Genomic DNA, 13,694 nt, shown 5'->3' with positions numbered 1-13,694 from the left:
GTTGGTTTCAACCTTGCTTTTATGGCATTAATTTTGACTTCAATTTGCTCATGATGATGGTAACACCAAGATATGTCGAGAGAACCTTTTTTTTTCCCCTTTTATAACTGTTTCAATGTATTTATTACAAGTGGTCAGATTCCTTGGTATGGTTCTTTCTCCCTTATGGATACATGTTTATTTTGCGGAAAATATTTCTCTTGATAAAAATTTATATGAAATTTTTTTTTTCTAGAAAATGATTTGTTTTTCATTGTTTGGATATATTGAGAAAAATATTTTTTATAAAATAAATTATTTTTCATTCATGATTTTGGATGATAGTAATAAAATGAAAAAAAAACATAATGTTTATGATAAAGGTAATGATTACAAGTAGTGGTAATGATAATTATAATGATAATATTGGTGCATGTTTGTGAGTATGGTAAATGTTGTTTTTTAAAGTGTTTTTTTTTTGGAAATGTATCAAAATAATATTTATTTATTTTTTAAAATTTATTTTTAATATTAACACATCAAAACGATCCAAAAACACAAAAAATATTAATTAAAAGCTAGAAAAAAAATCTTAATTTTGTAAAAAAAAACACGGTTCAACCGCAATCCCAAACACCCACTTAATCATGATTATTGTTGTAATATTAATAGTATTTGTGTGATGATGATGGTAATGAAATGATGATTGTTGCTGTAGTAATGATGATAAAAATAGCAATGACATTATGGTTATTTTAATAACAAGATAATAGTGATGACAATGACAATAATAGATGTGAGGTGGTGGTTGTAGATGTGGTGATATTGATGTTAGAGGATGTCATGGGATAATGATAAAATAATAGTTATATTGATAATAAAATAATAAATTAATTATATCATATGGTTATGATGATAATATTAATAAAATAATTGTGAAGGTAGATCGTCGTTATGTGGTGGTAATAATTGTATGGTGATAGTAAAGTGGTGGCAGTGAAGATGAATGTGACGATGTTAATGAATATTATAAATTAATAATGATAAGGAAAATGTTTTTTGCTCTATTGTGAGGTTAAAATATTTTAAAATGTTTTTTACATATTATTCAAGAATTAACTATAATTTTTTTTGTTAACTTATTCATTAATGTTTGTTTCATATTATAAATTTCGGAAAATATTTTCTTCCATAAAAAAAAAAGCCATAATTGTCTCTTAGTCCAGAAAAAAAAAAACAAAAAAACTGGGTGCTCTAAAAAAATTAAAATCGACTTTAGCCTTTTTCTTCTGCCTCAGAGCACAAGATATTGGAGGCCATATTTTGTTTTCAGACTGGACCAACTCTTAAGCCCACCTGTTGTCTTTCTTTAGCCATAATCACTGTCCTCTCTTCTTCAACTTGTTTAATACACGAGTTTATATATATATATATATATAAAATCCAATTAAATCTGCATGTACCCAAATAGTTGAAAATTTATCATTTTTTTATTTGCAGTGATTTTTTTTTCTCTCATCTTTTAGTTCTTTGGTAGTTATTTGACCCACATTTCCCCACATATAGAATAATATTTTTGATAAAAAAATATATAAATTTTTCAAATGTGTTTTTTTTTTAATTCTGCTTATAAATAAAAAGACATATGCATGCATTTAATTAAAAAAACCAAGAACTGTTCGTACCAATAAATACAAAAAATAAAATGTTAATGTGTCTATTCAACTCGCTTCGCAGCAGGTCGAATAATTTTTTTTTTCTAATGCAAAAGAATTAATGCGTAGGTATTATTAACATATTTTTTTGACATGGAGTGAAAAATATAACCGTGAATAAAAAAATCAATACTTACATATAGGGGTGAGCAAAAAAACCAAAAAACCGAGAAAACCGAACCGTGAAAAAAAACATATTAAACGGATTAAAATTTTGAAAAAACCAGTCATTTCGGTTCGGTTTCGGTTTTATAAGCCTAAAACTGAAAAAACCGAATCGAACCGAACCCAAACCGAAAAAAACCAAGCCAAATCGGTAAAAAACCGAGCCAAACCGAAAAAACAGAGCCAAACCAGAAAAAACCGAGCCAAACCAGTTTGAACCGATTTTTGTACTAAAAAACCGAACCGAACCGAAACCGGTCGGTTTGAACCGGTTTCGGTTTTTTTTTAAATCGGTTTGGTTACTTTTTTTTTTTATAAAAACCACACCGAACCGAAAATAATCACCCCTTTATATATAGTAAAATATAATAAAGATTATATGTGTTAATAAAAACATATAAGATCTGAATTTAATTTTTAATATAGTAAAAGAATAAAAATTTTAATATAGTAAAAAAATAAAATAATGTTATAATTATTATAATGAAACATTATCTTTAACTTAGAAGAATATAGCATTTCCTCTTGTTTCCATTAGACTTGATTAGCCCTTTAATTCTCTTGAAGAAGAAATCACTGGGCTTCAGAATCTAGCTTTTCCTCTTGTTTCCATTAGATTTAATTAGCACTTACATGAAAATCTAAATTATGCACACAGACTAATGCTATATACATGTAATCAATTTCATGTTTCCTCATTTCTGATTGATAAGAGTTGCATAGAGAAGTTCATTCCAAGTATCTGGGAGGCCAGCAACACACCAATGAGTACAGTCCATTGGCCTAACGCCATTATAAGAGCTAGGATGTGCGTCTTTCCTTAGCTGTGAGAGAGCTGTTATATTGAGAAAATGAACTGGTTTCTTGATAGTACTTAGCACATCTTCCACTATTTGCATTGCCAATGGTGAACCACCAGGGTTAGTTGATCCACTCATTGGTTCTCTCTGGTTTGCACAATTTGTCACTCCCGTCTCATTCCAATCCCTGCCACTATTTCGAGACATACCAAGATGATCGGCTCGAAGTCAGACTTCGTAAAGGTTTGGTTAACCGGGTCAATCATTTTATTTGTCAAAATAATAACATTTTATTCTTTAAAAATTCTTTGATGTTTATATGTTTGAATTTGGTTGGATTAACTGAATTACAGTTAACTCATTGAATCAATTAGATTTAATCGAATCAATAACTTTGTTTATTTAAATTAAAACTAAGTTTAAGTCGTAGGTATTTCAGTAAGTTCAATGGCCTAATTAGATTAGTTTTTTTTATTAACTCTTTTGGATTTAGAAATGAAGGTAACTTACTTGTAATGAGAAGGAGAAATGCTTTGAAAAAAAACAGTAGTTTTATTTGTATCAACATCAGAATCAACCCATTTTGCCCATGTTGTTAAGCCTTTGTGAAAAGCAACCCTACGATTCATGTCCTTAACTATGGTCTTCTTTTCTTGAATATAATCCCATCTGAAATTCACAAAAACATAATATTGTTAGAATCAAGTCATTTTTAGCAATATCACAAAATAATTATTTCTGTATTTTTTCAATTTTGTGTTTTTTTTTAATATTTGTTTCTAAAACCTGAAAAAGACAACAATAAATTATCAAAAATATTCAAAGCTGAATAAAATAATCTTAAAAAATTATGATAATAGTTATTATCTTTGCTTTTTTCTAATAGAAAGTCCAGAACAAATTCGTTATCTATTTTTATTATAAAAAAATTAAAGTTAATAAATTGGGAGCTCATACGTACGGCTGCTGAGGTCCTGCTCGGTACCACCAACCCCAAGAGTAGAAAACAAGAACATCAATATTCTTCCATGTTTTGCCATCCTTGATGGAGTCAAGTTTCAAAATCCTGCCAATTTCTTCTTTTTCAATGTCCACTAAGTATGGAGACTGGAAGTGACTCACTGACACTCCATAATCCTGAAAAATTATGAGAGTTAATTAGCACAAGTTTTAAGTCAAATTACTAATTAAACATCAAGTAATTAAGAATGTATACTAGCTAGTTCTAGAGTAGCAAGGAAAAATATTTCTAATTCACTAGGTGGAGCAATTTTATAAGATTCATTGCTATATATACTCACCTGGAATATCACTGTGGTAACAGAGTTTTTTGAATTTCTTGTGATATTGGAATCAGGCACAGCTGCATGGAGCAAGCATACCATCGATTGAAAATTGTTTAGACTCAGAGAGTCCCCTACATACATAATCTTCTTCCCCTTCAACTTCTTCAAGAAATTCTGACCATCAAACCTGGAATAAGATCACACACATGTATACATTCATATTAACATAAGAACAATTAATTATAATTATTAAACTCTACGCAATCTTGTAGGTTAATATGAAAAACTAGTAATCTAAAACCTTATTAGAGCTAGGTTTCAATTTAAATTAGAAAAGACATTAGCTCAATTGGTTTTTAAATGATACAATTGACTTGGTCGAAACCTGATTAGAACAACATCAAGAATTTTTCTTAAAAAAAAATAAAACAACTTTGTTTTAATAAAAATAATTAATTAGATTGATCTGATGACTTGAGTTATTTTTCAAATTAATCTGTCTGGAAACTATGTAATTAATACAATCTATGCTAACCATATGAGAGAAATGAACACATTACTTTACTTGAAAATAATCAAATTACTTTTAGCATAAAATAAATTCATCGTTCTAAGACAAATTAACAAGCAAGTTCTTCAGGCGTGCATGCGCATATTGTTGCACGTATAATATTGTACCTTGGCAAGTTGCAGTCATTGGGCTGCCATCTATATTGAAGATAGAGATGATCAGGGCGACCATACATTAAACAATCAAATTCTTTTCGAATAAAATGGCAGGCAGATGAATCGTAGAGAGGATAGGACATGTCATGAACCCAGCTCCCTCGGTACATGTTGCAGCTATTCTCTCGCCACATCTTCCTCGATGAGTTTGCCAAACAAAGAAGTGAAAGTATCGTCAACATGTGAAAAGCGAAACAAGATGCTGTAGTCCTAGAATTCATCCTGGTATAGACAGAAATGGTTAAGGTTGCAAGTGAGGGAGATATGTTCCGACCTTATACATGTATATATACACATGCAACTGTAGGGTTTCTCAGCAAAACATTTTCTTGATCCCTTTCTTTTTTGTTAAGCTATGATCAGAGATACTCCGGTTGCTTTACAACCTGAAAAATGATATTAAGATTTCTTCATAGTTAGAAAGTATACATCAGCCTTATTGGATGGCTAGATTGCTGGTTAAAAAATGTGGGGGGAAGCCGAGATTCAGATCAGATTCAACATACAGATGTATATTAATTATATATTTTGATGGCTACTTCAGCCGGAACACATGGGAGATATTTAAATCTGTTGAGGATTTCATCTTAATTTCCTAGTGATATGTCTATGTTTATAAAGCATATTATAAAATTTCAGCATCGCTTTATGAAAAATTCAGGATTTAAAACTCGATTCAAATTAAAATTCTAGTTAAATTATATAAAATATTAATTTAGTTAAATTATCAATCAATATCTAAATAACTCAATTAATTTTATCAAATCCAATCCAATCTTGATTGAGTCAATATATTACTTTAGAGAATAAAATAGTGTTATTTCATTATAAATATGATGAAATAACAATTAAGTCATTTTCTAAATCAATCTGGAAATCAAATCCCACAACTACACTATTAAAATAAAGTGAAAGATTAAGATATAAAATGAAATGTTTAAAATAATGTTGAAGTTTCTTTGGCGTGCAAGTCTCTATCTCTTCATATAGTACTGTTTGTTTGGATAAAAAGGAAAGAACAATGGAAGAATATATTAGAAAAATGGAAGATGCATGGATGGAAAAAAAGCAATCATTGTTTGATAATTGGATGCACGTAAAGTACTCCTTGAAAAGAAGGCTGGACGTTAATTGTCATTTGTTCAATTGATCTTGTATTATTTTACACTTCTCCAAATTAATTATATATATATATATATATATATATATATATATATATATCTTATCCCTTTTTATGGAAGGATCCCCATTGTAGGTTAGGAAAAAATATGGGTGAATATACTAGAAGTAATTATTTTATTTGTAGAAAAATAATGATATTTTTTTCAAAATAGATTAATAAAATAACTGGATCATCAAACAAAAGCTATTCAGAACAATGATTTATTTTTTATATATATAAAAACAATTAAATCAAATTATGATTGAAATTAAAATTGTTTGTAACTGAATGAATATGGCAATCAAACTATGATAAATGAACTTGTTTTTTCTATAGTTATTAAACTTGACATGGTTTAAAGAGTTGATTTAGAACCTTACCCAGATGAATTGTTTTGGATATTAACACATACAAATTTAACCTGAGTGACTTAATAAGTTGATATATAATTTAGTTGACTCGATTAAACTTGGATGAGATCTAATCAGGTCAATTTAAAAAATATATATATATTTTTAATTTTTTATCTAAAGTATCATAATTTCAATTTATTTTTAAGTTTTTGTTTATTTATCATCATTTTAAAATAAATCTAGTAACTCGCGAGTTAATTCGAAGACTTAACAACTCATAACCCAGCTAGATATGACAATTATGGTTTCTTTTCTAAAAAAAATATAAAATATTATTTCTTAGATGCTAAAATTAGAGAAAATAGTGCCTTAGTCATTTTTGTGGTACAAGATAAGGAAAAAAAATGATAAACAATAAACAAATAAATAAAACTTTTTTTCAAAAAAAAACCCATCAACAAAGGGGACACAAGCGCCGACCAGTGGCCCATCCATCTAACCCAGAACATACCCATTTACATTTACAGAGGATAGGAAAGCCGAACTTTAGCCTGGCCCAACTGTTCTCATTTCATATATCTCCAGGCCCAGGATCCAGGGTCTTGATTCCAGAATCCATGACCCATCTATCACCGTAGTTCTTCTCTTCCCATGAAGCAACAACCTCTTGTTGGATCGCCGACCCGATTGAATCAACCGGTTACTCAACAAACAAAGTCGGATTCTCTTTTTAATTCAACCACAAATCAACGGTAAAGACCAAATCTTTTCTTAAATTTGAACAAATCAATCAAAACTTAATAAAGTCTTTACCTTTTTTGAGTGAAAAGAGTAAAGTTTCAATCTTTTCTTATCATTAGTTGTTTTCGTTGTGGCTGAATTTTGCTTTTGTAGATAGATATTTATTGTTGTTTTGATGTTTTCTGAAATGGGTTTTTTGTGTTTCTTGTGTTGTAATAGATGGAAGGTAGTTTTGCTAAGGAGCTTTATTCAGAAAGTTTGCAACTTTCAAATGCTGAATTGGGTTCTATGCCCATTGGGAATGGTAAGTAGAGTCATTGTTATGGGTTTTGATCTACTTATTTATTCTTGATTTTGGTTAATTTATTTTGCTTTGTTGGCTTTATATGCTCTTCTGTTTAGCTGACTCAATAAGTTTGTGCTTGGTTGATATAAATATATAGCCTTATTGTTATCTTCTGCTTGGAAAATGGTGATCTTGGTTGAATTTACCAAGTTTTGGCACTAGCTGGGAATGAGTAATGAAAGAAAAGGTTGCATATGGATACTCTTTTTTTCCTGTATTTGTGTGTATACGTGTACAATTTGTGCATGTGATGAAAGAAGAACAAATGTAGATGACTTTCAATTGCATCCTGTTCTGTAAGTGCTCCAACTTTTGGTTCGTTTTCCAATGTTTTCGTAATTGCTCCAGTTTTTTGTTCATTTTCTCGCATGTCTGAAACTTCTAATTTCTGCAAATGAATAATGGCATTTTTATTTGGTGGTACTTAAATACATCCAGTTTCTTGTGTGAGCACTGCTTATCTTTTTGAGGCTGGTGGGTTGAATTTAGTTATTCTTCTAGAGCAACATGCGTTACTTAGTTTTGGATTGTTGTGAAGGTGACTTGCAGGATGATGGTGGGTCATTGTGGGATGATTCTGTTGAGGAGTTGGATAGAGAATCTGATTTAGACCGGGAGTGGCAGAGGAGACATGATCAATTTCACACGGTAATTTGATGATTCTGTTTGTTTCTCATGATTCTGTTTTCCCTGCTTATATACTGATTTCCAAACCTTTAATGGTCTCATTCTTGATGACTTCAGATTGGATATCGTGATGGTCTCATAGCAGGGAAAGAAGATTCTGCACAAGAGGGATTTAATGTTGGTTTTAAGCAATCAGTGCTTGTAGGATATAACTGGGGTCTTGTTAGAGGTGTTACCAGGTAAACAATAAGAAAATGGAAGGAGAATTATAGTATAGTGATGTCCAGCTTTCAAGAGATCTCGAATGCTTTAACATTTTTTTTTTGTTTAATTCTTTTCCTTTTTCTTATTTGTGTGAAGTGTGGTTGCCTGCCTGCCAGATGACTTGAAGGAGAAGCTGATTGAAACGCAGGAAAAAAGAAACAAATTTCAGGGTTTGTATGAATCAGTGCATTCTATTTCTACAGTGGATGCTCTCAAGTTCTTTCATGATGACATATTGAGAAAGAAAGCAATGGAGCAAAGGGAGCTTGAGAAGGCAAGTTCTGATGTAGCCAGAATGAACAAGGATGATAGCTCATGCTGCAGTAATCTTGAAAATTATGTTGGAGAGCTTCAATCACTTCTTCTTGACTCGCCTACAATCAAGTCACATTTATCAGTAAAGCAACTCCTGTACGGAACTGAATAATGTATTGGACATATTGTCTTTTTATTGAAGGATAACATTGTTAATGCTGTTTTCTCACAACTGTATCACCAATTTTGATTAGATCCATATATATCACAATTATGTTTACCGCTAGTAATTCAATGCATATGAATTATCTGCTTATATTTTTTTCAGAATTTTACCACATATTCTCTTTTAAATTTACTTTTAAATATGGTGGTGCAGAAATAAAAGTAACTATAACATCTCCATCACATGGTTACAAAGATATTTGTATCAATTTCCAGAAACTTTAAGGAAATTTACAAAAGCGAAAGAAAATATAAGCAAAGTATCTTATCCTTCAAGATAAATAATTATCCTGAGAGCCAAAAAAGAAAAAGAAAAAGCAGAGCAACTATTTCTTCAAGATGTAATCCGTCTGATATTGACAGCAATCTGCAAGTAAATTGGTCTGTCTTTGGAAGTCTATGAAACATGGACATTGGATGTCTCTTGACTTGAATTGTGTAGTTGCAATAGCATGAGGCCTGCTGGAGTGAAGCTTCCGGTTGTGGTTATAATCACTTCTAGCATGCATATCTTACAGGGCCTGTGAAAATCAAAGTAGTTGATGATGATTATTGGAATAATTGTCTCTATTGCTTTTTAATAATTTGGCCGCGACAGAATATTCATGTCATTATTTTTTCTTGAAATCGGTTTAGTTTCTTCATCATCTTAGCCTGACATCATCACATGTTCTGGTTAGAAAATGCATGAAGTTTTCCATGTGATGAATCCATAACCTCTTAAGGATTGGATAGTAGCTAAGTTCTTTTCTTTGCTGGGAAATGTGACTGGAGATGAAAATCATCAGATGAACATGAGCATAATTACAATAGTAGTTACTGCACAATAGTAGACAGATTAACCACAAATAATTAACAACATTTAGAGATAAAATAGTGCCTCTTACAATAACATAGGATATATAGTAATCATCTGGTAGTCAGAACTCAGAGTCAGATTTCACACTGTTATTATATTTATATTATTGAGCTAGCCACTCTTCACTTGCACTGCGCCCGCTGAGGTTAGGAGAAACTACCAAATGCAGCATCTGCTCTTCAATCTGAACTCTGAAATTCTTTATATCAACAGACTAAGATGTTTCTCTACTGAGCTTGTTGTTTACTCCTAAAGCTTGGGCCATGGTTAGCGATAACAGTACTTTCTAATTCACCAACTTATTATAGCAGCTCCCACTTCTGCATGACCTGCACAACAAAATACGAAAGGACTACATGACCTGGTCACATTTCAACTGATTTTTTTCCCTCTTTGATCTACAATGGCATTTCAATTTTCACTACTGCAGCTAAATAGAAAGAAATAACATCTAGAAAGTAATGTCTTGTTTACCTTGGTGACTGCCATCAGCTACAAGCTTGAATGGGTCTTGTGTGAGAAAATGTTGCTGATGTATGCCTGATATGAGTTTCATATTTCGGTGTTGGCAAGACTTTTTCAAAAGCTTCAACAAGTAGTGCCACCTTCCTCTTCCTAGCTGGAGCGAGTTTGGTGACAGCCTGTCGTAGTGCATAATCAAGCATCCATTCCTCAGAATTTTTCCTGTCATCCATCATTTGATGCCTGAGATCGACCTTTTCTGCCTCTGGATCAGGAACAACGGGAAGGAAATTTGGTTCTCTTGGGTTGAATTCTCTCTCTTCGTCCAAGTCCTTGATGGGTTTCTTTTCTCCGATTGTCCACTTCCTGGTGTTGCAGGTATATTGAAGTTCTTGATTGGGATTTCCTCTTGTGTATACGAATGGGCGCTTTGATCCTGTGCTCGTTGCTCCATTATTGGCAGAGAGGAAGGTTTCTGCTGTATCTGACTCGTTACAAACTTCCACTTCCGTCTTCTCAACCTCTCCTGTATCATCTCCAGCTGAGTTGATTTCATGCGTTCTTGAATTACTCGGAGACTCAAAATCCATGGCAGTTAGGATTTCGATCTTTTTAGCTTCATCTTTATCTTCCTCAAATAAGTTCTCGTTCTCAAGAACATGGTTTGTCTCATCCTGCTCATCCAATTGGTGGTCAAGAGGCTCAGTTGGAGTGGTGGCATCAACAAGATCTTGACTTGAACTATCCTCTTCACTAGTTATCATGTGGTTTCCATCGGCATGTAGTTCAGCATCATCTTGATCAGCTTCAGAAAAATCCTGTGGTGAATCAGAAACATGGATTTCAAATTGCAATTCAGCATTGGAAACTTGCTCTCGATCTTCTGTTGCATCTCCAGCTTCACCATCAGGGAATCCAGCAGTGGCAAATTCTTGATTATTTTCTGCAACTTCGATGAGCTGATCGATTTCGTCCTCTTTATTTGTTCCAATCACATCTCTCTTTTCAGAAATATGAGGTCTTATAGCTGCATTTTCAGCTTGAAGAGATTTATCCTCCTGGTGACCATTTAAAGCTTCAGCTGAAATGTCTGCCGTGCAACCATTTTCACCATCTCCAAGAGATTTATCTGTTTCATTATTCTCCTGAATGTTCTCTCTGGCTCCTATTGGTTCCACAATTGATTCCCTTATTGGAGCTGAAGTGGTCACAGCATCTCTCAGATCTCTCCCAGCTTCTTCATCTTTCTCCTCTGTTTTTGGTGCCTCAAATGCATCTTCAGCTGCAGAAGGTTGATCATAAGCCAAGTTCCCTGCCACTTGGATAGATTGGAGAATCTGCCAATAGTGGGGTATGATATCTGATTCAGAATCGCTATCGCTGCATTGCATATCAATAGAGGCAGTTTCCTCTGAAAAAAATTCTCGCAGTACCTCATCAGCTAGAATTTCCTCTGTACAGTTGCTGACTACATCATCAGACGTTATGATCTCAGAATCCTCACTCCAATCAAGTTTCTCGATTTCTGGTGTGAACCCTACTTTGGTCCAAAATTTACCATGTTTGTTCATATCATCATCTTCTGCACCAATCTCTGAAGTAGAAGGTTGGTCCTCCTCCCACTCCATGCCAGTTTCTTCAGAGATGTTATCATCTTCCTCCATACTCGCTTGGCATTCCCCTTCAATGTCACTCCTGTTGTCACAGCTTCCCATGATTGCTTCTCCTTCAGAGAAGGTCAATGAGCAGTCTGTATCCCCGTGCTTTTCTTCTTCTCTGACGAAACCCACTGCAACTTTGATCTCTGCTGCATTGGTATCACTAAAGTTTTCCTCAAAATCAATCTCTGATTCTTGTGATTCATCTGACGAGCTCTCAGAAACGTGACTGTTGTTGTCTTGTTCAACTGCGGCTTCATGGCCAGCGTAAAAGCAGGACTCATTCATCTGTCCTTCAGGTTCTCCCAAAAAAGCATCTGCTGTCTTGCCTTCATTCTCTGTCCTCTTTTCGGTTTCATAGGCCCCATATTCTGTATTGTTAGCGTAGATTTCAATAAAGAAATCCTTTCCAACTTCTTGTATCACAGGTTTGTCTTCAGAAAAATCCAACAGTCCACCATGAATTTCTTCTGTTCCATCGCCGGATGGCCTGGCTCTGCGTGGGGATAAATCCTCCAATTTCATACTATTCTGGACCTTCAACGAACGCCTCCTTGCCTTCAAGAAGCACCTCAGCGGAGTTACAGGTTTGTGTTGATGACCGTTAAGAGAGCAGTGGGTGTATGGGCAGACCTTCATGACTGAAGTTCCCTCTGCTTCAGTACCCCCAGGATTAAGCATGAGGTACGCAGGAAACTTTGAATCCTTCTGGGTTGAAGAACAGGTAGCTTTTTGTGTACTCACATCAGCACAAAGAGCTACTCTAGAACATTTCTTCGCAGTACCTCTCGTTGGCTTAAAACTTGGAGTCCTCACCAGCTTCAAACTAGATGTCTTTGATAAAGTTCTTGCTGGTTTGCTACCAGAAGCAGGACTAAATCTCGAATTCCCAGAGTTTCTGTAATGCAGGTTCTTACCATTTGAACCTGTTTGAGTATTCAAGGGACTCACCTGGGAACGCTCCTTTCTTGCCTCTGAACTACTGGTTGACTTCATATAATTCGGTGAACCATCAGTTGTTTTGATCATAAACTGCTTCTGTGGTGCTGCTGCAGTTGTCGTACCATTGAGAGGAGGCGGCTCTCCTGGCTGTGATATGGCTTTCCTCAAAGGTGATGATGATTTCAAGCTCTCAATATCTGAAATCTTGATTGATCTTGACTTTTTCATTTTCTTCTTCATATCAGGTCCTCTATTCTTGCCATCCTGATGCTGACAAGAACTTGGTTTCAGGTTCCCCAACCGCTTCTCGGATTTAACATGATCAGCTTGAATACCAAGCTTGTTGGGCACCTTTCTTTGCACCATCTTCAAAGGAAAGCCAGCACCATGAATTCTAGATGGGAATTTAATGTCACTTTTCTTAGAGATGGGGAGATCTAGTCTAGGAAGGAAACTAGCTTTCTTGTGGGTTTTTTTGGAGATTGTACTACAACAGGAAGAAGTGAGCCTTCTTGACAACCAAAAAACTAAAGATTCTTCTTGTTAAGTTTCGTTTGGTTTTCAGGGGGCTGGCCTTTTGTTTTACCTCAATGGTCGTTTGGCAGAACAAATTTGAAGGCTGAGAGGAGAGTCTGATGCTGACCTTCACTCAGAGGTATTTTCTATTGCCATGTGTCATGGAAATACTGCATATGGCACTGACTTGTTTATTATGATCGGTGATTAGATGCCCTAACCCACTATCTTTTCTCTCATGACATAACTACCCCCTTCATTATCTTCAAAATACACGAATGCCATGAACATATACCAGTGCATGCCCTTGTCCCCTGCTGCCTAGCTACAACACTCATCAATGGCCCTTAACGGAGTCTTCTCCACAAGTTTTTCTCTGAATTCTCCTCAGATGGTATTTGAAGAAAATCCATGAGACCCCATTTTTTGGGACAGGGAGAGAGGTTTGAGGGGGGGGGGGGGTGTTAAGGGGGTAGCATTGGGATTCTCTGTACAGATATACTGTAGAGAATTTTTCCTGTTTTATATCAGTCACCTGTTGACTGGGAAGCCATCAATATCAGGATTGAGCGGTACAAAAGACAAGCGATGGTCGGCAAAATGGGGATGCTTG

At 34.2% G+C, this 13,694-nt stretch overlaps 3 protein-coding genes across 6 annotated transcripts; 1 reads left to right on the top strand and 2 right to left on the bottom strand.

Annotated features, from left to right (window-relative positions):
- Positions 1 to 2,450: 2,450 nt before the first annotated feature.
- LOC18108820 (protein trichome birefringence-like 38) lies at positions 2,451 to 5,180 on the bottom strand. Its single transcript, XM_052451697.1, has 5 exons — positions 4,624 to 5,180; positions 3,961 to 4,132; positions 3,621 to 3,796; positions 3,170 to 3,328; positions 2,451 to 2,852 (listed from the first exon to the last, which is right to left on the bottom strand). Exons 1-5 carry the CDS (start codon positions 4,890 to 4,892, stop codon positions 2,555 to 2,557), a joined length of 1,074 nt encoding a protein of 357 aa, XP_052307657.1. The 5' UTR covers positions 4,893 to 5,180; the 3' UTR covers positions 2,451 to 2,554.
- A 1,564-nt stretch (positions 5,181 to 6,744) lies between these two features.
- Positions 6,745 to 8,735, top strand: LOC7462775 (protein YAE1). 2 transcript variants are annotated; one of them, XM_002303875.4, is made up of 5 exons: positions 6,745 to 6,938; positions 7,147 to 7,231; positions 7,812 to 7,921; positions 8,018 to 8,139; positions 8,261 to 8,735. In XM_002303875.4, exons 2-5 carry the CDS (start codon positions 7,147 to 7,149, stop codon positions 8,589 to 8,591), a joined length of 648 nt encoding a protein of 215 aa, XP_002303911.1. In that variant the 5' UTR covers positions 6,745 to 6,938; the 3' UTR covers positions 8,592 to 8,735. The 2 variants fall into 2 exon arrangements, with proteins under 2 accessions (XP_002303911.1, XP_024453548.1); XM_024597780.2 differs by having other exon boundaries at positions 6,937 to 7,017.
- Positions 8,736 to 8,793: 58 nt separating this feature from the next.
- Positions 8,794 to 13,322, bottom strand: LOC7460222 (calmodulin binding protein PICBP). 3 transcript variants are annotated; one of them, XM_024597775.2, is made up of 3 exons: positions 11,399 to 13,308; positions 9,978 to 11,302; positions 9,483 to 9,832 (listed from the first exon to the last, which is right to left on the bottom strand). In XM_024597775.2, exons 1-2 carry the CDS (start codon positions 12,929 to 12,931, stop codon positions 9,992 to 9,994), a joined length of 2,844 nt encoding a protein of 947 aa, XP_024453543.1. In that variant the 5' UTR covers positions 12,932 to 13,308; the 3' UTR covers positions 9,483 to 9,832; positions 9,978 to 9,991. The 3 variants fall into 3 exon arrangements, with proteins under 3 accessions (XP_024453542.1, XP_024453543.1, XP_002304781.2); XM_024597774.2 differs by lacking the exon at positions 9,483 to 9,832 and adding an exon at positions 8,794 to 9,165 and having other exon boundaries at positions 9,978 to 13,322; XM_002304745.4 differs by having other exon boundaries at positions 9,978 to 13,299.
- Positions 13,323 to 13,694: the final 372 nt, after the last annotated feature.

The sequence above is a fragment of the Populus trichocarpa genome, chromosome 3 (assembly GCF_000002775.5).
Source record: "Populus trichocarpa isolate Nisqually-1 chromosome 3, P.trichocarpa_v4.1, whole genome shotgun sequence".
NCBI classification, from domain to species: Eukaryota; Viridiplantae; Streptophyta; class Magnoliopsida; order Malpighiales; family Salicaceae; genus Populus; species Populus trichocarpa.
This window is presented reverse-complemented; position numbering and strand designations above follow the sequence as displayed.

What these genes read in the sequence shown, in the direction of transcription:
- LOC18108820 (XM_052451697.1), bottom strand. Translation starts at nt 4,892, where the DNA reads ATGAATTCTAGGACTACAGCATCTTGTTTCGCTTTTCACATGTTGACG. An exon ending in AATGACTGCAACTTGCCAAG is followed by an intron (nt 4,133 to 4,623) that starts GTACAATATTAT and finishes ATCTTATTCCAG; the next exon opens with GTTTGATGGTCAGAATTTCT. An exon ending in TTACCACAGTGATATTCCAG is followed by an intron (nt 3,797 to 3,960) that starts GTGAGTATATAT and finishes ATAATTTTTCAG; the next exon opens with GATTATGGAGTGTCAGTGAG.
- LOC7462775 (XM_002303875.4), top strand. Translation starts at nt 7,147, where the DNA reads ATGGAAGGTAGTTTTGCTAAGGAGCTTTATTCAGAAAGTTTGCAACTT. An exon ending in GACATGATCAATTTCACACG is followed by an intron (nt 7,922 to 8,017) that starts GTAATTTGATGA and finishes TGATGACTTCAG; the next exon opens with ATTGGATATCGTGATGGTCT. An exon ending in CTTGTTAGAGGTGTTACCAG is followed by an intron (nt 8,140 to 8,260) that starts GTAAACAATAAG and finishes ATTTGTGTGAAG; the next exon opens with TGTGGTTGCCTGCCTGCCAG.
- LOC7460222 (XM_024597774.2), bottom strand. Translation starts at nt 12,931, where the DNA reads ATGGTGCAAAGAAAGGTGCCCAACAAGCTTGGTATTCAAGCTGATCAT.